This window comes from Pezoporus flaviventris, unplaced genomic scaffold (assembly GCF_033815535.1).
Source record: "Pezoporus flaviventris isolate CSIRO_AGI_PZ_B2104156 unplaced genomic scaffold, CSIRO_AGI_Pfla_v1 ptg000045l, whole genome shotgun sequence".
In the NCBI taxonomy this organism is placed as follows: domain Eukaryota; kingdom Metazoa; phylum Chordata; class Aves; order Psittaciformes; family Psittacidae; genus Pezoporus; species Pezoporus flaviventris.
Genome location: NW_026892593.1, coordinates 8937897 through 8964268, shown reverse-complemented (window position 1 = coordinate 8964268; position 26372 = coordinate 8937897). Strand labels below are relative to the sequence as shown.

General features: G+C 39.7%; 1 protein-coding gene and 1 long non-coding RNA gene across 3 annotated transcripts in view; one reads left to right on the top strand and one right to left on the bottom strand.

Annotated features, from left to right (window-relative positions):
- Positions 1-26372, top strand: part of RELN (reelin) — a 282830-nt gene that overhangs the window by 231146 nt on the left and 25312 nt on the right. For both annotated transcript variants that reach the window (XM_061467364.1, XM_061467363.1), the window contains exons 37-49: positions 1253-1337; positions 3955-4137; positions 5571-5742; positions 5825-5927; positions 8221-8450; positions 11171-11391; positions 12374-12521; positions 15859-16117; positions 17702-17951; positions 19997-20165; positions 23396-23536; positions 24615-24792; positions 26065-26258. In XM_061467364.1, the coding sequence (XP_061323348.1) occupies positions 1253-1337; positions 3955-4137; positions 5571-5742; positions 5825-5927; positions 8221-8450; positions 11171-11391; positions 12374-12521; positions 15859-16117; positions 17702-17951; positions 19997-20165; positions 23396-23536; positions 24615-24792; positions 26065-26258 (2333 nt within the window). The remainder of the gene's footprint in view (positions 1-1252; positions 1338-3954; positions 4138-5570; positions 5743-5824; positions 5928-8220; positions 8451-11170; positions 11392-12373; positions 12522-15858; positions 16118-17701; positions 17952-19996; positions 20166-23395; positions 23537-24614; positions 24793-26064; positions 26259-26372) is intronic.
- Positions 14628-26372, bottom strand: part of LOC133276508 (uncharacterized) — a 34765-nt gene continuing 23020 nt past the window's right edge. Inside the window, exon 4 of the long non-coding RNA XR_009745897.1 lies at positions 14628-14942. This is a non-coding gene — a long non-coding RNA (uncharacterized LOC133276508). The remainder of the gene's footprint in view (positions 14943-26372) is intronic.

The following is a 26372-nucleotide window of genomic DNA, read 5'->3' as shown; positions in this document are numbered from 1 at the left end:
TTGTTGGCCATTACTTTTATTTATGGCATAAATTCCCCCTTAACCACCAAAGGAAAAGAATGAAACTCTGTGGCTGAGATTTCTGAGGCCAAGTGAGTGATTTGGATATATGGTACACATCACAATTGATTGGGTTTGTGTCTTGAAATCCCCTGACCGGCTTTTGAGTATCTCAAATAATACAAATTATTCTGTAGTCTATGTAATCAAAGTTTACGTAATTAGTAATTAGCATGTGTTTTACTTAATTCTATCATTTTGAAGTTTTCTAGGTCTTTCAGGATTTTTTGTTAATTACAGGTTAAAAAAGGCCAGGAAATGTAGTATTTTCTGATCTTCTCAGTTCTTCAACAAAACACATCATAGAAAGACTTTTGTTCACATAAGAACACAAATTTTAAGGTCACACATGACTCTTCCTTTGACACTGTGAATTCATGTGCTCCCAAAAAGGAAGGTTTAATAAAGTTTGGTGTAGAAATTAATTCTTTAGAAATATTTCTTTGCAAAAGATTGACTCCAGTTCAACCTCTTTTAAATCATCATTTAAATCACAAATCACAGGATGTGAATTGTCTAAAACCTGGATTGGTTGTTCCTGCAGGTCATTCCCTGGGGGAATGGGTCTGAGGAAGGGGCAAACTCTGAGAGGTGGTTTGCCAGATCTCTGCAAAACAGGGACTGGCTCTTGCCCCAGGATCCACTCAATGTTGAGCTCACCTGTAGAGATGGACAGGGCTTTAAGGGTCATTATGAGTTTTCCTGTCTGCTCCCTTTCTTTATTGCTCTAAGTCAAGAGGTTGCACCATAACAGGACATTTGTGCAAAATATTTTTTGAGGGACAGAAAAGAGCTCTTAGGGAGGAGTCTTCCTGCCTGGAAATGAAGGTGCTTGGCTACCATACAATTTGCCAAAAAAAGAAGTATACTAGCTTGGACTCAATATTTGAGTAAGTCAGGGCCTGCAGATCAGATCACATCCTGATGGTTCAGAGCATGAACTGAATGAGCTGTACCTGTGTCTGTACCTTATAGTGTAGGTGTGCCTCTGGTGGTGACACACACCCATATCTAGCTCTTTCCATTACTATGGCTCACATTGCCAAGGCTGTCACTGTCCCTATTTTCTGCTTAGGAGAAATTTCTCCCTCTCTCACTGCCACCAGCAGTCAGTTACGGACAACATCCAGATAATAGTAAGCTTCTTCAATAATGGGAACTGAGATTCACTCTATATTTTCTGTACTTGCAGGAAGGACTGAGAATGCTTGTTTCAAGAGATCTAGATTGCACTAATACCGTGTACATCCAGTTTTCATTTAAATTTATTGCCAAAGGTAAGATCACTGCCGATTTCCTATCACTTCTGCTTTCTTCATGTGTAGTAGCATCACAGAAAAGAATATGGATTTACATTTTCAACATCAGTGTTGAACATCAGTTTATGACAGATAATATGGGAACTTGTTTGAGATTCTGCATTATCCCTACCTTGCTACCAGCCTACATGATCATCTATGCAGTTCCTAAGGAAAAAGGAAACTGTGGTGGTGTCAAAAACAGCGCAGCTAGTACAGTCTTAGAGCAGAAGAGAAATAAAATAGCACAAGATTTTTTAGGGATTTCGCAAAGTGTTGGAAAAAAAAAAAAAATTTATCGGGTTTTTACATCATAAAAGTGCCGTAAGTAAATCAGGGACCAATAAGGAACTACTACTGGGTTTTCCTTTTCAAGCTTCAGTCCACTGCATTAAAAGCTCTTATCATTTGACTTCCTTAGGTATCTTAGAGATGATGAAAATGCTGTAATTCTATTCAGTTGTATATGAAGGATAGTCAGACTTTGCAAGCCAACTTTACACGTTGGTGTAACAAGACAGTTTCCCTAGTACAAGTATTTTCAAACCAATGATTCAGTCTTCCCCTGCTCTAAGCCCCTGCCATTCTGGCTTTGTAAAATAATTTTACCCAAGTCAGGTGTGACACAGTGGAGAAGCACTAACTTGGGTGAGGGTTTGAGTCATCCCCATGTGATTTCAGAAGTTTCTCCCAGCATTATTTGTAGAACTGGCATGTCCAGTTTGAAGTCTCAACATCCAAGAACTCCTCTCCCTTTGGTGGAAGATGTCCATAGCTTTTGCAGGAAGCTCAGCACTCTGGGACTGGATCCTAACTAATTCATCATTTGCCAAAGGACAGCATAAAAATAGTTTTGAACCACCGCTTTCTTCTTAGCGAAATCTTGGTATGGCAAGTAAAAATGTAGCTCTTTCTGAATTAAGTTTGATTCCCTTTAGTTGACATTTAACCATATATATTTGGCTATCTGTTACCATTGTTAAGTACTTATGGAAAAGAGAGAAAATAATAACACTGAAAACCATAACATTCCCCAAAACAGTAATACGTCCAATAGTTCATGTTTAAAAGTAAAATCTTGTGAAGACTTTATTTTTCAAAAAATTAAGTTATGCCTTGGAAACATTTCTACACATAATTCTTGCCAAAATATTCAAAAAACACGATGATTAAAAAGTGTCATTCTGAAAGGCAGGAATAGCCAAAGGCTCAAGGCTGGATTTTGACACTTGGCCCATAAGAGGTAAAGCAGTGAAACTCCATGAGAAATCTTTCCTCATTAAATACTAGCCCTAGGCCTGGACCCAGGACTTAGTCCAAACAAGCTCCCTAATATTGAATGCAAATTAATATAGCTGGGCACATCTCTCATCTCTAAGCAGTAAGACCAATGTGTTGTTTACTGTTAATTGCCACAGATAAACTGAAATTAGCTCCTGACTGCAAAAGTCTCCTCCCTGCTGTGTTCCACACATGCTGGTTGAAGAGAGACACTGTACTGGAGCAGAGAGGAGCAGGAGCATGCACATCAGGCATGTTGGCTTCAGCAAATTTAGTTAATTTAAGAGCAGAACATGTGAGAAATTTGCACAGTAGCACACAGTGAGGCAAGGATGAAGAAACTGTCCCTTAGTCCTTTTGCTGCCCTCAGACTGAGTTTCTGGGGATGTGCCATCACTGGGCCACACTATGAAGGGAATGGGGAATCTAAATTTGTCTGAGTGAGAATTCAGCTAAGGGATACTGTCACTCAGACACTGATGCTCCTGGTGAGCAAGTCAGGCACAGGCCAGACACGCACTGGGGACTAAGCTTGTACAGGGTAACCAGCATCAAGTGCGAGTACTGGGCTCTAATCAGTGTCTGTTCATAGCTTGGGCTGTAAAGAGCCTTTATTGACTCTTTAAGGTTTGAAGTAAAAAAAGAAGGAACTAGGAGTCAGAAAATGAAAATTTTACTTTCAGTTCCACCATTGATTTTTAGGCCCAGCTTAAAGCACAGATTATTACCTCTTTGTTGTTATCGTTAAGACACCCTACTTGAGATCCTCAGTGCTTTCTGTCAATTATAGGATTTCTGGGCATGAATAGGCTCATATCCGTGTCTGCAGTCAGAGCCATAGATTATAAATTTGTGAGGACATCACTGTGTCTTTATCTGTGGGTGCTACAGATGGTGATGAAAATGTCTGCTACCTGAGAAAAACAAGCAAATAAATACTGAATTTCTGAAAAAAAATGTCTGTGGTAGGAGCTGATTTGTTCTAATTTAAAAAATTATTCCACTGAGATAGGTTCTCATATAAGTAATTAACTGTGACCATACATATCATGAACAGCAATGTAGATTTAGCCTCTAGTTCATTATTATTTTGTGAACAAACAAGGGAAAGCACAGGAAGATATATATATGTACAATACATGATGTACAATACACATATAACATCTCAACAGCTTAAGTTGTTGTTAGAGGAAGTCCGTACTTTAATAGGTGTCAGAGTAACTCAATTGTACTTACACTTGAAGAAGTACTTTTGAGCCAGTAATTTTTAAATCTGTATTATAATGAATGTAAATGCATGTCCTTTCTGCTCCAGGCACCCCCGAGAGGTCTCATTCCATCCTGCTGCAATATTCTGTCAACGGTGGCATCATTTGGCACCTGATAGATGAGTTTTACTTCACACAGACCACAGATGTCCTCTTTATTAATGTTCCTCTGCCCTATGCAGCCCAAAGCAATGCAACGAGGTTCAGGCTCTGGCAACCTTACAACAACGGTAAGGAAGAGACGGCCATGGGACTCCAGGTCCACACTTGCACAGCTCAGGATCTGTAAGAGGCTAGATTTTTTAACTCAACAGTAATAGAAACCCTTAATTCATATTGTCTTATATTTTAATTCCTTCAACTAAAACTATCACAGGATTATGTTTACTGTTCTTAGAACTCCTGCTGCTGTATGCTTTAAAGTGAACATACCTTAACCTAATACACCTTGACTGTATGCAGAAGACTACCATCAGCTTTGGTCCTGGAGGGCCTGGGAGATCAAGCAACACTGATTGTTAACTTCACTCAGGTTCTTCTCATTATTTTTAATGGACCTGATTCTCATTTACACTGAGGCCCCATCAGAATGCTCCAATTATACAAAAGTGTCCCAAGTGTAAACTGGAACTGGGCCTACCTTGCTCAGAATTAACTAGGCATTAAAAACCTATTTAGAAACAGTATGTAGTAAGCAGTTAATCTTTTGATTAAATTGTAAAGAACTGTAGAAAACCACAAGAGGAACACTGCTCATTCCTCCTGATTAAGCTGAAGAAAGCTCTCCTCTGCTCTCAGTTACTCTGAGCACGTATCTTAGCAGGAGCTGACTGTAAGGGCTCTAAAGAATCCCAGCGATCATTTAGACACAATGGTACAGCAGTCATGTATTCCTAGAACACCTCTAACAAATTCAAATCTGGTCCTAAGAATCTAGTTCTAGTTCATTCTTCTAATGGGTTCTGCCTAAAACACTTGACTAAACTGTTCTTGTGGAGGCTACCTTTTAGCAGGAATTTTATTTTAAAGAAGCCTTTTGACTTTCTCTGATCAACACAAAGGCTTTTAGATAGATGAAAAACACTGTTACACAAAAGATCTGGCAATCTATTCTTTCCTCTCCAGTTTCAAAGCACCAGTTTTCCAACATATTTGAATTCATAATCCATTGGAGAGAAGGTCCCTCAGAGTTTCCTTCTCTCTCAAAGAGCTCTTGCCAGCCAGCACAAACTGCTAAGTGCGAGGAAAAATGTATAGGATGAAAACATCCTTTCAGACTGCTTGGGCTCTACAGCAGCTGCTCTTTTAGATGATTCTTAATGAAAGAAGACATTGATATAGAGTTTCAAAAGTAAATGTGCTTTAAACAGGAGATAATCATTCAACACAGGTTTTTCACTCTTCCATTTTAATGTGACTTCTACAAATTTTAAAGGAATAAAAGCTAATTCTGTAGGATCAGGCTGCAGAGCAGTATGGGAATTATTTTAATGGAAAATGAAAATTTTCCATCTTCCATGTCTATTTTCATGGAAAATGAAAATAGTGAAGCCATGCTTTTACCACCCTTTTCTCCTTGTAATCCATAAATACTGGTTACTGTTCTGCCTTCTAATAGTACTGGTAGTAGGTCTTAATAGGAATGTTCCCTTTTTCTTTGTAGGCAAAAAAGAAGAAATCTGGATTATGGATGACTTCATTATTGACGGGAATAACCTAAAGAACCCCATGATCCTTTTGGATACATTTGACTTTGGTCCCAAAGAGGACAATTGGTTTTTCTATCCTGGTGGAAATATTGGGCTTTATTGCCCATATTCATCTAAAGGAGCTCCGTAAGCAACTCTCAGCAATAAATTAAAAAGAAGTGACAATGTAATAAACTGAATCTAAAGTATTCCTTTCTTTTTCTTACAGGGAAGAAGATTCGGCTATGGTATTTGTTTCAAATGAAGTTGGGGAACACTCCATCACAACAAGGGACCTGAGTGTAAATGAAAACACTATAATCCAATTTGAGGTACTTGTTCTCAGAAAGTTATTTTGCCTTTTGCTTAGAGTTGTGTTCTTTCAGGTTCTGCTCTTTGGTGTATTTGTCCAGCTGTTATAATTGCCAAGTAGAAAAGCCTGTATAATTTCACCTTAACTGCTTTAATGTTACTTTCTCTCATGTGGGTGTATCATGAAGCTTTTTAACGCAGAGATGAGGGAAAATTCTGCCTCAAAGTCTTCTACTTTCTTGCCTAAACTACTACTTTGACCATGCCTATTATTTTAAGTATGCAGCATTTCCACGACCTGACCCACTGGAGAGCTATGGACTTCATCTGCGACACTAGAAATTCATTTTTCCTACCCAATGGCTAAACTGCACTTTCTCAGAGCCAAGGTTCTGTCTTCCTTTTTCTTCCACCCATGCTTTCATAGATGCTCTAGCGGAAGCTGTTCTTTAGCTATGATGACCTGAATTCATGCCATCTTAGGGAGTTATCTAAAGCTAAGGAGCATACTTTTTGTGCTTCACATATAGTTAGTGGAAACAGGTACCTCAATGACAATGCATAGTCTTCTGGTTCATTGTCTAAATCCAAACTGGACATTGGCTATGGCAGCTTCTGATAGGATTAACCGTTTTGCCTAGTATTTATTAATTTAGAGAGGTCATTATATTGTCATTAAGAAAGTGTAAAAGATTCTTTCATGTAAATTGCCATGCTGCAATTACAAGGCTGGTTTCAACAAAGACATAGTATGCTGTAGCATTAAACAGGAAATGATACCAGTTCATGAACAACTACTGAATGATACTAAGAGTTTTCCAAGAAAACTACATTTAGTTGTGTACTCTTGCACGCTTCAGTTTGTCATGCATCTAATTCATAAATTATTGAGTGCAAACCACTTTTTGTTTTAAAATATAGATTGCATCCTGTAGAACAAAAATGTTTGAGGTCACTTTAAGATATTTGTGAGTCTTCAGAGCATTAACCTCATAAAATCTGCATCCTTACTTCCATATGTGGTAATAACATTGTTTTCAGCTCACTTTTTTGAGGACATTAGTATAAATGAAGTATGCATAATGCAGTAGAGTTTCTCTCTATGTCTCAAGAGTCAAAACCTATATTGGTTTAATCATCTCTCTAAGCTTCCAGATGAGTAGACAGCCCTTCTAGACAACTGCAGGTTGGTGAGATTCATGTGTGCTGAAGAGTGATGAAGGAAATATGATCTAAAACATTCATGCACACTTCTAAGTATTACTGGGTTTTAGAAATACATAGATTTTCATTACAGAGAAGCGTGTTAGAAACACACTGATTTTCTACTACAAAGATATGTAAAACCCTAAATGTTTCATAATTTTTGTACAGACTTTGTATTTCATCAGCAATGGCTTTTATTTCTTGCATGGTAAGTATATTACATCTTATTTTACATAACAGGGACATCCTGTAAGGGAACTAATTCCTCTTTTATATAAGCAATTTGAAACTAAATGAACATCTTAATATCACTGTGAAAGACTGATTTGCACTGAATGCATGCATGAATAGGTCTCAGATTCTGTACAAAACATCATTTTGGTTTTTTTTTTTCCCAGTAGTAGAATGGTTGTTGTGTAAGGTTTCTGCCTTATGTACTGTTCTTTACACTGGGAATCTTGTAAGAACACCCTGAGGAATTTGACCCTGCCAAGCTATGTTTTGGTGAGACATTGAATCTAAATCCAATCCAGCTATAAAACTCTTTTAGTGCTGTGTAGTCAGTAGGAAAGCTGAAGAACATATTGAAATGATATATGGCACAAGGAGGGGTTTTTTTGGAAGTGTGACATAAAAGGCAACCATAGTGCAGCTCAGCAATTTAACAAAAAGTTTACATTTGCACATTTTGTTTTAATATTTCTGGTTTTAAAAATTCACATTGTTTTGGTGCTGTGATTACTTCAATACCTGCCAGAGGACTGCAAGAGCTGATGCATTTGCTCCAGCAATGTTAGCAGCTCTCCTTTGGGATTTTGTCTAATTAATTTCATTGATTACTCTTAATAGAAGTAGTTGGGAGTCTCGTATTACATTCATTTTGTGATGTGCCAGAGGGCGATATGCCCAAGGACAGGCAGGGCAGTACGCAAGAGTTCATGTTCATGTGCATGTCTTGAATGCATCATCCCAGTTGTTAAATGAGTTCCCAAATCACTGTTTTCCTGGGCTAAATAAATACTGTACCAAATGGGGGAGGCTGACTAAGTCTAGGAGCCCCACAGCCTGCCTTGTGTCATCTTCTGCATTTCATGTCTTGGCCCCCAGATCAATATCGGCTGCACCACTGATAGCTCCTCTGCTGACCCGGTGAAACTGGAGTTCTCACGAGACCTGGGGGCAACCTGGCACCTGCTGCTCCCCTTGTGCTATAGCAGTAGCAGCCACCTCAGCTCCCTGTGCTCCACTGAGCATCACACAAGTAGCACTTACTATGCAGGCACCACGCAGGGCTGGAGAAGGGAGGTCATTCACTTCGGAAAGCTGCATCTCTGTGGGTAAGTGTCCAGCTCCTATTCCTGCCCAGCTGCTTGTTGGTTTGCTTTAATTTCTGTTTTCCATCCAAAGTGTTCTCCCAAGCACAAGAGCAGTGCGTAAGACCTGCAGCACCAGAGCAAACCAGATGAATGTTTTTTCTCTCCTTTTTGTCCTCAGTGTTGTTAGTGTTCAGGTGATTCCCAAAAATATGTTGTGCCTAATGCTAATGTAGAATAACCACACATTATGTCCTATTTATGCATACATCTTCTGATTGGTGACTTTTTTATGGAAGTGTATTTCATGGTAAAATTAATGCAAAATTGACTGTCCTTAAAGAGTTTTGAATGTTTCTTACTGCAGTGCATTAGCTATTTGAATTAATCATGAATATTCTTGCATGAAATTTGAGAGTCATTATAAAATGCAGTAAAATATGAGCTATTATAAACCTGATTCTACTTCAGTGTAAGGAAATGGACTGATCTAAATATTCGAGGTTTTCTTGCAGCTGTAAATCTCTCTGCTGCAGTCACTTAGAAACTGGAAGTTTGGAACAAACCAGATTGGATGCTAACAGATACGTAGTATAGAAAACCAGTATGTGCTAGCAGGCATAATAATAATACGTAACTTTTCAAAGTTTAAAACAGTACTGATTTTTTTTTCAGGGGAAACTGTCTGCTAGCATCAACTCAGTTTATGTAGAAGATCATATCATTAAGGGTTAAACTGTAGCACATAAGAATGAAAATGAGCTATGCAACTAAGAGATGGAGTATTTATGAAACCACTGCGTTCAACGGGCCCTCCACTAAATGAGTGCCCCCCTATCTGCCTCTGAAAGTATGAAAAGACCTATACAAAAGATGAGAACCAAACTTGGAAAGCCTGAATGTTTAATTATTTAAGGAGATGTTTAAATTTTAAACTTGAAGCTTCTGGTTTATGACAGTTATCATTTCAAGCATGGAATAGGTCACCATCTCTTGCAGCAGCCCATTTGTCCTTCTGTTTTTTTCCAAAACAGCTATTTGACCCTTTACACAACCACTAATGCATCCCTTCGAAAGAAAATTTTGCCAATGCAGATTTCTAACTCATTTAAACCTTCCAAGTGTTTTGATTTAGTCCTCTGTTCCTGAGTATTTCTGTCCTGTTTGCTTGCCTTCCCTCCAATTTCTTTCCCAACGCACCAGGCCAGAAGCCAATTGCTGATAGCCAGCCAAACCCAGCAGCAAGGAGCCGCTTCCATCAGGCATTCAGTGCCATGAAATTCTTGGGACAGAGGGATTTTCTCTACCAAATTTCACTGGAATAATAAGAAAAAAAGAAAATCCAAACCTGACTGCTTATGTAATTCTAAAAAACCGCTCCCCCTTTTCATCCCCAGAGTTTTGGTTATATTTAAAAGAAGATGAGGACATTTTCAGTTATTTCCACCACGTATGTTATTTTGCAAATTAATACATGTTCTCAGCAGGCAGCTGTAACTAAGTATTCCAGTTAAGTCCTGAAGGAAAAGCCCAGGGCCTGTTGAGTCAGTAAAGAAACCCCTACTGACTTCAGCGAGACCAGTGTTCCACTCTCTGCTTCAGTCACGTTTCACCCTTCCGAAGCCTGAGGGAAGGAGCTGACGTGCCTTGGGGTGGAATGAATCTAGCCTGTGCGGCAGAGATCTCCTCTGAAAAGGAGGTTACAACACCTCCAGCCTCACACTTGAGTCCTTCCCCTCAGGACACACTAAAATCAATGTTTTTTACATCCAGCAGAGCTCTGGCTCTCGGGAACCTTTCTTGAAACTCTTAGTAGCATTCCCAGCCATCAGCTACCCCTTATCACCTGAATCCCCTCATAAAAATTCCTTTTTAGCAAACCAAGAGAAAAAACTCACCAGCTACCTGTGCCAATAATACCTGCTGCATTTAGATATCTCTAAAACATTAAACATGGAAGGCAATTAAGTGTCTTTCCCTTCTCACTCTACTGGTTTCCTTCCCCCTTCAAAGCATTTTCTCAATTGGGAATAAAACTAGTCTCTCAAGTGTTTTTCCCCATCTCAATTTGTTTTCCCTCCTTCCCCAGTCAGTCCTCTGTATGCAGCTTTGACACTAAGAAGGCAAATTAAAAATGACAGAACAGCACCCAAAGGAGAATATAGTTTAAATTAACAACTTGCAATACCAGACTGCTTTAAGATTAAGCTGCCCAACAGTAAGCTGAATACCTGGTGACAGGGGAAATAACATTTTCTTTCCATGTAACTGAGGGTGAGATCCACCCATCCCAGCTCCACTGTGTGGTCTCACTGCAGAGGGGGTGGCAGCATGTAGGATTTCACTCTCCAGGAGAGGGTGAAAGTGGCTCAGTCTGCCCCAGACACTGTACACCAAAACAGAAGGGAATCCTTCAGACCACATCCATTCATCCTCCCTGTGAACAGAACAGAGAAGAGTGGTTAGATTTAGAATCCCATTTTCAAGTCAGTCATTCAGTTCTGATATTACAACTAATGAATGATGTTATTCTTATTTCTGTCAGTACTTGGGTTGAATATCACTATGAAGATGCATGAGGTGCTGAAGGAATTAGATATAGCAGTCAGTTTCCAGAATTAAGCAATTTGTCAAACCATTTTCAACAAAAAGAATACCACATATATGCATAGTACGGTTTATGTAGGAAGTACAAAAAAAGGTGGAACTGTTATTTAAAGTACATACCCTTTATGCCTTTTCAGGTTGGCAAGGTTCAGATGGTACCAAGGATTTTACCCTGCTGGATCCCAGCCAGTGACCTGGGCCATTGACAATGTGTACATCGGCCCGCAGTGCGAGGAGATGTGCAGTGGGCACGGCAGCTGTATCAATGGCACAAAGTGCATCTGTGACCCTGGCTACTCTGGGCCAACCTGCAAAATAAGTACCAAGAATGCTGACTTCCTTAAGGATGATTTTGAAGGTATCATTTTTTGGGAGGAGTTTGAATTCTACCTGTCCATCTTAGTGGAATCCATGGCTCAAGGGATAAAACAGTGAAGTCTTCCTCACCCCTGCATGGTTCTGAATATAATTTATCCTGTGGAGGTATTCCCATGAACCAAGCAATTCAGGCCTCATTCTCAAGCACAGTTTGTGAATGTCTCATGGCTATCACTGTCTGTTTTGGAGTGTCCGACTCTTGGTGAAGCTGCGAATGCTGTGGAATACAAGATATTCACTGACGTAGAATTTCCTGAAACTCTACATGTAGAAAATAATTTCAGAGGAAAATGATGGTAGTTTGACTTCAGTACAGACAGAATGCAAGTGAAGCAAACAGTGGAGGGCTTTAAGGTTGTCTTATTTCTCACATGGGAAGTATAAGTAGCCTTAATATGACAAATACGGTTTTAGGGCAGAGTGTGTGTCTCAGTGGTGAGGGCCACTCCTCAGAAGGCATGGCAGACCCTAAACAAGTGTAGGCAGGAGGGAACTCAAAGTCTCATGCTTGCCAGGGCACACACAGCATCTATGTCCACAGCTCTAAAACCACCCTGAGGTTTCCCTTGCCGGAAATCATGGCAAGAAGAGCACGTTTGTGAATCAAACTCATCCCTTCATAGGTGCTGCTGTTCATTTTAATTTTTGCCAGCCCTTGCTTGAGTGCTACCACGTGGTACCCAAAGTTTCTTTATAGACCTGAGTACTTCGTTGGTATCTTAAGAAAAATGAAGAAAAGTAGAAACTCTTGTGCGTAACTGGAGAATAAGATCCCGGATTTCATTCTTCTGGGTTTGTTTGTTTTGACTCATGGCAGTTTTCTAGGATGCATTGAATCGCAAATACTGGGTGTTTCTTCACTCTGTGTGTGATGTTAATTTAGCTCTCATCCTCTGGAAATAGTACTCTTGCAGAAGGCACATTTAGAGTAAATCATAAATATGTATTCACTGTGTATTCAGGTCAGCTGGAGTCAGATAGATTCCTGCTTGTGAGTGGTGGAAAGACATCAAGGAAATGTGGTATCATGTCTGGAGGAAACAACCTATTCTTCAATGAAGAAGGTTTACGTATGCTGATGACTCGAGACCTAGATTTGTCACAAGCCAGGTAACACAATTTCAAAGTTCTTTCAGGATTTCACTGAAGAAATAATATACTGAAGAGTAATTCATATGTGACCCTACTGTGGTCAAGGCAAGCTGATATTTTCTGTGGTCCTTGCTGTAGCAAATATTCAATTTTAACCACTGTTACTATTTTAAATTAAATCTAACTTGAACTTTAATGGGATTAACCATTTAAGTATTACTTTTTCCCTTGAATAAGAAGAAGAACTCCAGGATCCAATGCCACGCCTTCAGTAGCTTGTGCAAGTGTTTATTTCTTAAATGCATAACATGAGAAATCGATTGCATGTCACACGCTCTGCTTGTCTTGCAGTTTGGTATATTACGAGCCATTGCTGAAACAGGAGATTCTGCTGCCAGTATAGCTCTTAAATTCATCATCTCATAATTCTTTAATTTCTGAAGCTTACTTTCCCCTTATTGTGCACATTTGTTTCCAATAATTCACTGAGAAATTCCCATCAAGCTGTCACCAGCTACACTGAGCACAGCAATTGAAAACCAAATATTTTTAGTGTATTTAGAGATTATGTTGTATCATTACAGCCTGCAGAGTAGATATTTGATGAGTGAGACATGCTAAGCAAGCCGGATGAAAAAAATTCTACTTATATAAATTAAACCACATCTTAATTGCATGCATGCTAACTAATCGGCATTGTTTTCCAAGTATTCAGTATCTTAGCTTATATCATTGTATTATTACTTTGGAGAGATTGCGTTTTCTCCAGGACTTTTTTCCACTGATGTTTTATAAACACCCTACTCCTCTCTAATGTTCTGTGAGAAACACTTTAACAGGCACTTTATCTCTTTTTGACTTGTCTTCATTAGCACTGAAGCTTTAAATGATTGCGGAGCGTTATAGTCAATAAAGGTGCCTAATTTCTAACCATTATATTTTTTTAGATCAGCAGTTAGCTAAGCCTCAGTGAAGTGTAATATTAAAGATCCCTGTAATTTGTAAGATTCCTCGCAGCAAACCTTTTTCAGGACTTGGTAAACACAAACATCAGTTCTCTGCACTGTTTTGATTTCCTAGACCTATATAAAATTAAAAGATTGTTTAATAAAAGACACAAGAGGTCTTGTAAGTTGCTCCATTAGACTAAATGACATGTTTTCCTTATTGCTTGTGTTCAAAGAACCATCATTTATCTCTTCTCTGTGATAGTCTGTAGCTGGATTTGCATACATTGACCTCAAGGTGTTATATGGAGATAAATAGCTTCTGCCTGAGTAAAAGGCAAACAAAGCAATACATTTAATTTCTTGTTAATGCTTATGAAAAACAACAGTTATCAACAAATAACTCTATGCTCTCTGAAGAGCAAGGCAGACTGCAATAGCTCTTCAGCAACCTAAGTAATTGCAGTGGGATTTTCTTAATTTCCAGGCTGATTCTATTGGCCACCTGCAAAGCGCAACAGATCTGGCTATGACACAGATGTGCTGAGTTCTGCACAGAACTTGGCAAAGGGTTTGAGTTTATGCCAGGAATGATGAGAACCAGCATTCCCGATAGATATTTTTAAAGGTACTAGACTCAGTAGTCACATTAAAACTTCCCCTTTTCCCATGAGGAAATCCTCTGAAGTACACAGGTGAGCAGTGGTGTCTGTTAGCACTGCAAGCCAGCTTGGCACCAGGGGATGGAAACCGAGTGGGTTCTGCAATCCGCTATCCACTACCATCACATTAAATCTGTATTTTAAAACTTTCAATATAAGGGACAGTATATCACCATCACATACCAGTAACTGGAAATGCACAGCATGAAATATAAGTAAGGAGAGAATATTTAAGTATCACAACTGATCAAATCTTTCTCAATTCTGAATTAGTAGAAGAATATCCACATATTTTAGTGTTACTAGAGCTGCAAGAAAACTCTGCTTTTCCATTTCAAAATAGGCAGAGCCTTTGCAAAATATATGTGGAATGAGAAGAGGGATATTTTAATATATCTTTTTTATCTGCTAGACATTACCTATATTTGAGGTGGTTATTACTATATGAGTAAAATTTCAGATAAAAGAAGAGCAATCCACATAGAACAGATTCAACAGAGACAAGGTCACCTGGGTTTATTTCCTTTGAATTGTGTGGCAAATGTTGGAGTAAATCTGAGAAGGCACAAAGACTCACCAGCAGTGAATCCAATCCATTACAGTTGATATGTTGATGCATGAGGGTCCCCAGTGCTCCTTTACAGCACAAGCAGTATGTCATGTCTGGGACACGGAGGCAGATACAATCTATAGCAAAAGAAGTTATATATAGTAGCAAGAGAAAGGGTGAGTCGCAGTGAGGACTAGAATTAATTGACTTGCGGATCTGGTGCTTTATTGAAGCTTTGTCTGCCCAGGATCTCCGCAGCCTCCAGTCCCAGTGGATCTACCTGCAGATCAAACCAGAGCAAGACTTCTGATACAAAACTTCTGCGCCGTTTCATTTAACCATGAGCCAGGCAGCAATAATGCCATAATAATTAGAACAGATACAACACTCTAATGCTGTGCAAAAGCTGTGCAAACATGAATTAGTACTTGTAATATCCCTGCGAGTCCGATAGGTAAATATCATTACAGCAGTGGTTCCCTCCACTCCAAATGTAGCGTACAGCTATTTATGAGCATCAGCTAACAGGAAGAATTTCACAGTTTGATACAAGTCTATTGTGCTGCTTTGGAGAAGCCAATTAAATAGGGGATGAAAGCACTGGTGTCCCTGGGTGGCTTGGGCTGGCTTCAGGGAAGCCGGCACATCTAAGTGGTGTGATTTAGACAAATTTCCCAGGCTGAGTAAATGGACAAAATGATCCCTGAAAATGAATGTTGCTTTGTTCTGCTGTCCAGATTTTCCCTAGTTTATGCCAATGGAAAACCGGGATGCTTGTTTTGAATTTAAGCATTTCAGCGAATTCATAACAAAATGTGATCGACTTAGGGCACTGTTATTTTTCTGCCACTAAAATCTGCGCTCATGGGCTCCAGGGATAAAAATTTCACCCAGGATTATGTTCCAGATATTTGGAACAGCATCTGTTATGCAAACAAAAGGTCAAAACATAAATGTCAAGCTTTGCTCAGCCTCTTCTGCCTGGCAAACCATCACACAGGCAAAACAAATTTTTGTCATCCCACCTGCCTGCCCACTGGGAGGCTTTGAAAAGGCAATCGTAAGGTCTCTTGAAGCAGACTCTTACGGCAAGAAATCACAGGGCTATGTCAACAGACAAACTCCAGGTGTCTCTAGTTGGTTATGTAGGGTGTTACAGAAAAGAAATCCTTTCAGTAATTGCTCCCCCCTGTTAGATTTGTGCAGTTCTTCATGAGGCTGGGATGTGGCAAGGGGGTGCCAGACCCCAGGAGCCAGCCTGTGCTGCTGCAGTATTCACTCAACGGGGGCCTCACGTGGAGCCTTCTCCAGGAGTTCCTCTTCAGTAACTCCAGCAATGTGGGACGATACATTGCCCTGGAAATTCCCTCGAAGGCCCGTTCCAGCTCCACTCGGCTTCGCTGGTGGCAACCATCCGAGAACGGGCATTTTTACAGTCCCTGGGTAATAGACCAGGTAAGGAATCCTCTGGGTTCTTTGGGGGTTTTATAAACAACTTTAGACTGTTCTCAGTCTTACTTTTTCCCTTTGGTTGGCATATGTCATCTCACTGTGCCAAGCAAAACTGCTTTGCATAAAGATACTTCAGAAGTATATAATAATCTAGCAAAATAGTAGCACACGATTGCTGTTTGCTAATCTTGGTTTTTAATACACGGTTTCCATGCGGGGTTCTGAACGTGCCTGAACATGTATGAAAAATTTTCCTAGCCTTTTGGAGCTACGAAAGTCTTTTATACACTGGTAGAGCCCCTGGTTCACGTTGCAGAAGGCTTTACTATGCAACATGCAAGTCTGAGTTCAAAAAACTTCACTTAAAATCTATCCAAACATATAATTGGCTTGGTAGAATGTAATAGAAAAGCCTATGGAAAAATGACAGTCAATATCCATCTTCTAATTTTTAAACCAAAATTTTGTTTTGTATTCAGGACTTACTTCTATAAAGATTATTATATTGCTTGTGTGACTTGCTATAACTCTCAAGAAACCCTACTAAAGTGATTATGCTCTAAGTAGTGTTATTGGGCTGCCCAAGTTCAGCTTGCTTAAATATTTATGCATTAATACTTTAAAGGAATTAGTTCATGTCCTTAGGAGAAACCCAGAAACCAAACTCCAGCCATGTTTAATGATGTGGTTACAATGTGGTTACTCTTCATTAGGGACTGTAGTGATAGGACAAGGGGTAACGGGTTAAAACTTAAACAGGGGAAGTTCAGGTTAGATATAAGGAAGAAGTTCCTTACTGTGAAGGTGGTGAGGCACTGGAATGGGTTGCCCAAGGAAGTTGTGAATGCTCCATCCCTGGCTGTGTTCAAGGCCAGGCGGTACAGAGCCTTGGGTGTCACGGTTTAGTGTGAGGTGTCCCTGCCCATGGCAGACAGGTTGGAACTTGATGATTTTAAGGTCCTTTCCAGCCCTAACTATTCTGTGATTATATGAAAATTTTACTTTCTGTCCCTCCATTTAAAAATGAGAAAATTTACCTCTTTCATTCCTGTATCTTCATTGAAAGCAGTTATACAATTTGGAACAATCAGAAACTGAATTTAGAGTAACAAAGGAAAATTAATTTTATGTTGGTTGCTGTTGAATAGTTAAATGCTGATGTCTTACAGTCAATGGTAAATCAGGGACTATTTCCCCAGTTCTATCAGTAGATGCAATCAGAGAGTAGTGTGCCAGATTATAGTACAGCTGAACAGACAGGAGGGAAAATGACACTGTAACTTTACTCCTACCAACATCTATTTTTGTGAGCAGTTTTACTTCGTCCAGGATTGAGTTCGCCTCCCTGAACTTTACATTTGTATAGCTAAGCAGATTTCTTTAGAACCCTTTTACAGGAAAAAGATATTCCCCTTCCTCATAATCTAAGCTCTTTACAAAGTAAATTTGTCCATTTGGGTCCAGGAGAATATATATGCATAGATCAGTAAATCTTCTCCTTCTCCAGGATGCTATGTCACATGTATGTTTGTGAAGACTTCTAGACATTTTATCTTTTCAAAAACAATTCCTTTCCTAATGTTTCAGATTCTTATTGGAGGAAACATCTCAGGTAACACAGTGTTAGAAGATGATTTCACCACACTGGATAGTAGGAAGTGGCTGCTCCATCCTGGTGGAACAAAGATGCCAGTCTGCGGCTCTACTGGGGATGCTCTAGTGTTCATTGAGAAAGCTAGCACTCGCTATGTTGTCACCACTGACATCGTTGTGAATGAAGACTCTTTCTTGCAAATAGATTTTGCTGCATCCTGCTCTGTCACAGACTCCTGTTATGGTAATGACTTCTTAGCAATTCCTGCCCTTCCTCATCCTCTACTGTACAGAAAAGTTCACTTGTTTTCTGGTTCCATTATTCATCAGTCCCATTATGTATCGTAATGTAAACTGAGAAACAAAAGAAAGCTGCATGTTTCTGTTAGAAATTGGAGTTATCAGCTATTTTATTCTAGGTGTCTGAAGCCTAAGATAAACTAAACTTCCTCCAAGTACTTGCAGTTCAATTCATTTCAGAAAAAGACTAATAGCTGTCTTACTCAAATCCATTTACCAGTACATGATATCCACTGCTTGGGGTGATCTCCTTGTTCTAATGATGAGCAGCTGAGCATTTCTAGCATATGTTTCTTGCTTTGTGGTTTTGCATTTCCAGTGAAGTAAGTCTCAGTTCTGACATCACTTGCACCTGTATGATTAAAAAATCCACATGCTAAGTCAGCATCAACTGCAAAAATTTGTATGGTGCACATGAAATAATAAATACATGTGTGTATATATATGTATGTATGCATGTATGAATGTGTGCACAGATATATGCACATACACGTGTACATATACATATACATGTAATTATGCAATTTTTAATTACATACCTTTTTTTACCGTATGAGTGCAGAGCATGCTTTTATATCTGCCCATACATATACACATATAAATAAAAACATGCTCTGCATTCAATACACATCACATGGAAATTGAAAAATGGTTCATTGTGTGAATTTTAAGATGCACAAAAAATAGCTCTTCCTAGCTTTTGAATGCTTGTTTGTACATCTAAAATTACATTCTCTTAGCATATAGGTTTGGGGTATAGATTTTTTTTGTGAAGAAGACAATACAATACGTTGCATCATGTAGCATGTGTTAATTCACTGGGTTGATCCTAAGATCATCTCTGCCGAGCTGAAGAGTGTTTTGGCAGCTTAGCTATGTACTGGCACAGAAACAGTTCCTTCTTTTTTTGCTTCATTGTCTAGTACACTTACCATTATCTTAACTTAGTATTAAATTAGGCAGGATACTACCTAATCATGCTTCCAGCCACAGTGAGCAAAGCATTTCGTTTTGGTGACAGAGATTTAACACTAAAAACTCACCCTTGTTTGTATCCACTTGTCCTTCTATTCCTATAGCACTGTCTTATGAGCTTAGACATCAAGTAGGACTGATTGCGTGATTAATGATCATTCTCTGTGCATAAAGGTAGAAGAAATGGGTCTGTAATAATCAAAAGGATGGCAGATTTATCACCTCTGTCACTGCAGTCATGCTCCATGCTTTGCACAGCCAGAATGCCTGGCAGCTGGAACATTTACTTCAAGTTACAGTTCTGCGCCCATTCTTATTTACTTTTTAATGGCTGCATAGAAGTTTAACTTAAAGTATCTAGTGAGCTTGACTAACCTATATTTTTCACGATTAAAGTTTATAAGCTATAAACATCAAAACGATGAAATTGCTGGGTTTTGCTGAGAAATGAATACATTAGTTTAATGTGGCTAGACTGTGTTTGAATGAAAAACAAGCTTACTGACTAACAAACTCAATTTAAAATTGTTGGATAATGAAATGAGCTGGTTTGGAGGGGGGTGGAAGAGTGACTAAACCATCTTGTGACAGAGCCAAAAGTTTGAATTTGAGTGTTGCTCTGGCTTACATGATGATTACATCCAGCTGAATCTCATCCTTCAGCCTGGAAAACAAAACAAGTTGCTGGTCATGATGCTGTTACATCACTTTCTTGCACACTGCAGCTTGACATAATCCTGGTGATTTAATAGATTACTTCATCTTTGCGCTTGTGGTCCCTGAGTTAGTTGGTAGATGTGGAGGTATACCTGCTCAGCAACATGTAATATACCTTCCAGCACTGCCACCAAAGGAGGGAGCTTCAGACCTTTTTTATACAACGGTCTGAAATGTTTTGAGTGGTTATTTTGTCAGTGTAGACTTGTGATTAATGCTTTCTGGGATTACCAGTTTATTGTAGACCTATCGGTTTAAGTTTCTAAATTAAGTAACTAACCACTTTTCTATCCCTAGCTATTGAACTGGAATATTCAGTGGACCTTGGGCTGAGCTGGCACCCAATTTTGAGGGACTGTCTTCCCACTAATGTGGAATGCAACAAGTACCATCTCCAGCGGATTCTCATTTCAGACACTTTCAACAAGTGGACCCGGGTTACTTTGCCTCTGCCACCCTATACTAGGTATTTCCCTCTGGTTTTCTACAGAATAAATCTAAATGCATAACTATGTATTGATGCATGATGCATTATAGCATTGAAATAATTGTACCTTGCCATTTTTGTTTGGTCCATATGTATAGCAATAAATAAGTAAATGAAGCCCCATCCTGCTTTGCATAAAAATTGCAAAGTTATTATGTGCATTTACCTTTCTTAGTTATTTAAATATAGGAAATTCTTGTCCACCTGTTCCTGGGCAGGGACAGGAGGAACTTTCTAAAAACTCCCTTGTTATCATTATCCTCACTGAATTCTGGTCATTTTGGTGGCTAATTGGACTGGCTCAATCCCCATTGCACCATGTGCTGCTGTTGCTGCCTATGAGCTGATGTTTTAAACGCAGCATTTCTTGCTGCATTTCAGATTTCTTGTTTTTCTGCACCTTCCTTGCATCCTTTGTGTATCCCTCAGCCTCATTTTCACCTCTTCTTCCTTTGCCTACATTCTTTTATCTCTGAGGGGAGAAAATTTGTGGGATTTGTTGGGAAGTTGTAGTGAGAGGAGCTGTTTGGGACTGACAGTGCTACTGGGAGTGCTGCCATACGGTTTCCTACAGTGCCCTGAAAACTTCTGGATTGCTGGACTTTTGTTTGTCAAAATGATCCATCTAGGGTCAACTGGGTAGCTCAGCCTTCCAGTTTGTTTCCTTCCTAATACGTTGTTTTACAGTGATAGCTGTGATTGTCCCCTGTGCAGTCACAGAATCATAGAATAGTATGGGTTGGAAGGGACCTTCAAAGGTCGTCTAGACTAACACCCCTGCATTGAGCAGGGACGTCTTCAACTAGATCAGTCATACATGATAAAGCCAGCACAGAGCTAGCCCAAAGTAAAGACTTGCAAACACAGGTTGCATGGGTGTCAGGCTCTCAGCACAGCTTGACTCCACAGCCTTGCTGTTGTTGCTGGGCCTGCTGATACCCGCTGATATCTGCAGGCACAGAAGTGCCACAGTGCAGGCAGAACCTATGCCTGTTGGAGAAGGTTGTTATGAAAGATGCCAGCTATATGCACATACGAGTTAGGAAACTTTTAGCAATTACACTGAGAGTGCTTATACAGTTACCACACACTTTGAAACTAGTAGTGGAAAAGTCCGTGTTTTATCACTAATCATTTGGGGCATTTAGACTCTTCCCCATCTTTGATGCAGTGCTTTACTTCAAGTAATAGTACTTTTTCAGGACTTGTTCCCAGCATCGATCTCCTTTGCTTCCTCTTTTGTACTGCTTCACTAAATATTGTCTGCAAAATCCATTACCCCAACAGTTCTTGTATATAGTCTGCAAATCTGTGTTCAGGAGGGGCTTTCAGAGGCTGAATGGGATAAATCAGGTCTGGGGTTGATGTCCCAAAGCAATTTAGTTAGGATCTGAAAGGAGCCTACTACCTAAGATAAACTAGGGTTTATAAATAACTGTGATTTTAAGACTGAAAAGTTTTTGAGCAGTATAGGTCAAAAGAAGAAGTCTGATGTCCTACTGAGGCAAATATTGCTCATCTTTCCAGTCCAATAACTATATTCATTGGTTCAAGTAAAACCATTTCCCAAAGATATGAAGACAGGGATTGCATGAGAGAGGTTATTACAACCTTAGCTCACAAGCGAGGGAGACATTAAGCTTTAGAATAAGGAACAGTGCCGCTAATAGTCCCTTTAGTCTAATGTGATACAATTTTTATGCTGCTTTATTATTTCAAGCTGTGTAACAGCAGGTGTGTGTCTCCAGTTGTTCTTGCCTGTATGTTTTAGGGACGTGCAGGCTACATGGTCAAAAACTTGGTCTGGCGCACAGCACCTATACTAATGTAGCCTTTTAGGACTCATGTACCCCAGAGTGCTATCTAACCTATGGCCTGCAGAAGGCAATGAGCAGTTAGTTTTAATTCAGTCTCAGAGCTGATTTTAAAATGCAAATGGAAATACAAAGCTTCTCCAGGAGCAGCAGCTCAATAAATTGTTAGCAAAGTGCCAAACCAAAAGCAGTCACAGTGAGATATAGGTGCTTGTCTTTATTCCGTAAAGATTTCCTCAGTTTATGCTATTTGGTGAGCACAGTCATACATTTCTCTTTGAATAAACTTGTTACTCATTCATCTCATGTACCATCTTTATAAAGAAACAATTCATAGAATAAAATTGACCTTATCATAAAATGTCTATTTTTACACTGAAAAAATTTGCGGGGTTTTGTTGCTTATTTGTTTCAGTGGTAACAATAATTCTAATTTCTCTCCGAGTTTCAAAATAAAAAAGACTACACAAAGTTCAATGCTGCCATCTAGCGCTGTACAGCAGAACGGGGTTTAGCTTGAGTTTAAAATGGAGGTCTTGAAAATTTACAGGAATTCATCCACTCACAGCTACTCAAATATAGGTGTCTACTGCTGCATGAGCTGAATGGGTGTTTGGGGTTCCCTGGATGGTTTGTCCTGGTTTTTGCTACCCATCTTGACAGCTAAGATACTTAGCTCACATACAGCTACATCAAAGAAAGGTGTTTGAATAGGAAGCTAAGCCCCATTTAATCATCCAAATGAGAATTACTCACTGAAAGGAGCCAGTATCACAGCATAGATCATTTCTTAACATTTCCAGCCAAGCCCTTGATAGAGGGGAGGGAGAAAAATGCAAAGCCAGAGTCACACATCAAGCCCTGAATGGGTGCTCTCACCTGCCCCTACGAGATATATAAATGGTGGTTTCTTACCAAGGAGCCAACCCACTCCCTACAGCTGCTCTTTCGTAACTGCATTTGGGAGAATTCATAAAGGAAAACTTTGATTGGTTTGTTGACTTGGACTAAAGCAATAAAAGCCAGGCTCAGAGTGAAACTTGGAGGATTTGAGTGAGTCTGGCTTGATCCAGCTCCCATCTACCCCTTATGTTTGGACTTGTGCTGGAATGTGATTATGACTGGTCTGAGCTTCCCTTCGGGCATTCTGCCTTTTTCCTACCCTCTTCTCCATTGCACAGACCACAGCCCACTTGCTTTGCTCTCCCTGGAGATTCCTTTTTCACTTTCCACACTCATAGCATACAACTAAGCAGGAATCAGCACTGAGTTGTGCTGATATCAAGCAAACCTTCCAGGACCAGTCTAGCCTCAAGACTGACATTTCCTTTCAGTCAAAATGAAGATCAGCTTAGATAGATATATTACCAATCCGGTTTCCTTTCTCTCCCAAAGGTCTCAAGCAACTCGTTTCCGCTGGCACCAGCCTGCTCCTTTTGATAAGCAACAAACGTGGGCAATCGATAATGTCTACATTGGAGATGGCTGCATAGACATGTGTAGCGGCCATGGGAAGTGCACACAAGACAACTGCATGTAAGTGCCATTTGTCCCTGTTCTGCCCGGCGCTGCAGCATTCCACTTCTCTGTCATTTTAATGAACTTATCATCCTTATTCCTGAGCAATTTCATGCTGTGTCCCTGTGCCCTCATCCTGGCACTGAGTGCAGAGGACCTGGGCTGAGGCTGGGACATGTCCACCAAGTATAAGTGCCAGTTCTTCACAAGGCCAAATTTTGCCTTGGGACTGGTATTGGCTTGATGGTATGATGACTCTGCTCCATGATAAGGTTTGCCAGCAGAGGCAGACTGCCTTGATCCTCAAACCGTCTGTATAACAGCCCATATAGATCCCTGCAAAGCTAACAAACAACAGCCAGATCTCTCCAGATTTGTCTGTCTGGCAACAGAGAAATACCTTCCAGATGGATGTATTGCTTTTTTCCAGCCATGAATAGCAACAGAAATGGGAGAATGGTTGTATAATTGCACTGCAACTGTGCTCACTAGAAATATATTCTGATGCAGAATAGGCATAGTGTTATCTTCTATCCTGACAGCACTGAAGTACCAAGACATGATCTCCCTGATGAAATCTGCACAGTACCAGAACACATTTCCATGTTGTTACCCAATCCTTGACACATTATAAAAAGGATTTTCAGAGGAGAAAAAAAAAAAGGGGGGGGGGGGGGTGGCACTATATAAAGAAACAACAGGAAAGTACCCATCCTCTGAAATTTTACAGAAACTTGCTTAAAATTTAATGTTAGCAGGGCATTCTTGAGCTTGGCACATTCTTTTAGGTTTATTTATCCAATTACAATGTATTTTACTGATTTTACTCTGTGCTGGAGTGTAATAGAGAGTGTACTCTATATTAGCAGCTTGCATGATACGAAATACTGGCCTTCCTAAAGTCATTTTTGTTTCATATTAACTACAAAAAGTGGCAGATGTTTGAAACCCCCGTACATCAGTTGTGCACTAGGAAATGATACAGACAGATTCTGTGTGGAATAAGATGGCACTTTAATGGGGAATAACATGGCACTGATGAAACCCCTGAGCAGAGCCTTTGCCAGCTGAACCTTGCATTTGCTTTCCTCCGCAGCTGTGATGAGCACTGGGGTGGGCTGTACTGCGACGAGCCAGAGACCCCCCTTCCGACACAGCTGAAAGATAACTTCAACCGCTCACCATCGAACCAGAACTGGCTGACAGTGAATGGGGGCAAACTGAGCACAGTCTGCGGGGCCGTGGCCTCTGGGATGGCTCTTCACTTCAGCGGGGTGCGTGCTCAGCACCAGGGCCAGCTCACTCCATCTGACAGTATAAATGAGGCTGATTAAAAAGTTAAATAAATAGCAAGGTGGTTAAAAATATCAGTGTAACAATTAAATATATAGCATATTAAACAAACTTGCTTCCTCTGACTAGCTGAGTCCGAAGTCAGACAGGTCCTACAGACTAGGGCCAGCCAGAAACGATCCAGGAAAGCAGATACCATATTCCTGGCTATGCTACAGCCAGGAAAATGACATATAGTGTGCATGCCTCCTGAAAGGAGCCATGGAAGGGACTTTGGAGGTGGAGCTAATAGATTTAAGCACAATCCAAGCATGTAGACATTAAATTTCACACAATCATAATAGCCTCCTCATAGCACTTATAACTTCCAGAGACCAGCGTTTGGTGTGGCTTCTTATCAGACCATAGAGGTAAACTAATAACTATGTATTTGCATGTATACAACTTGCACCTGGTCCTCAAAAAGACATTAATGTATAGCCTCTTCTTTCATATATCTTATTGTTGGGGTTTTTTCAGGGTAAGCTCAGAGTAAAAGTTCCTGGTTTAGCTATATATACGTAGGTATATAACCCAGACTGCTGCTGAATTACAGTTTGCTTACAGATAACCTTGGTATTACAAAAATGACCTAATAGTATTTTAGAAACATGTAAAACTTATGATTGTAGATCTCTTCTATGCAAATTTATAACTAGGTTCAAACTGATGCAAGCTTTCTAAAATAAACTAACAAAGCATTACATTTTCACTTCCTTCCAGCAGGACTAAGTAGGCACCAGTAACTAACTGAGCAATGTGATATATATAAGGCATTATGGGAAAACACACATAATAAATGCTGTGCCATTTGATGGTCTGCATAAATTGAGCCATTAGCACATTATCAGCAATTCATTAATTCTGCCTGGAAAACCTTGTGTTTTACACTGGAGGCATGGATTTTTGTAACTGTTGTATTCAGAAGAAAGGAGAATGAAATCCTTGATAGTGAATATTGTAAAGTTGTAGGTACAGTAGCAAAGTGTACGAATACACAATAGGAATTTTTAAGATGGAACATTGCTAAAATTATGTCCTCAGGCAAGAGCATTTATTTTTCTGTTGTAGCTTTACCTTTCTTATAATTAGTATGATTTTGTACAATTTCAAAGGTTTTAGACCATAAAGTTACACTAACAGTGACTGCGTAGTCTAACAATTTTTATGTTCGTAAGTTTTGCCTGCCAACATATTTTTTTATTGCTTTGAAGGGCTGCAGCCGTATGTTGGTTACAGTGGACTTGAACCTCACCAGTGCAGAATTCATTCAGTTTTATTTCATGTATGGATGTCTGATAACTCCTAATAACCGCAACCAAGGAGTGCTGCTGGAGTATTCTGTGAATGGTGGAATCACCTGGAGCCTCTTAATGGAAATTTTCTATGATCAGTTCAGCAAGCCTGGGTTTGTAGATACCTTTTTCTGCCTATATAATTTCCCGTATTAAAGTAAGGTGGTCTTGAATATTTCATAAGAACCTGTGGGACATAATACTGCTGTGGTTTGGATGTCACATCT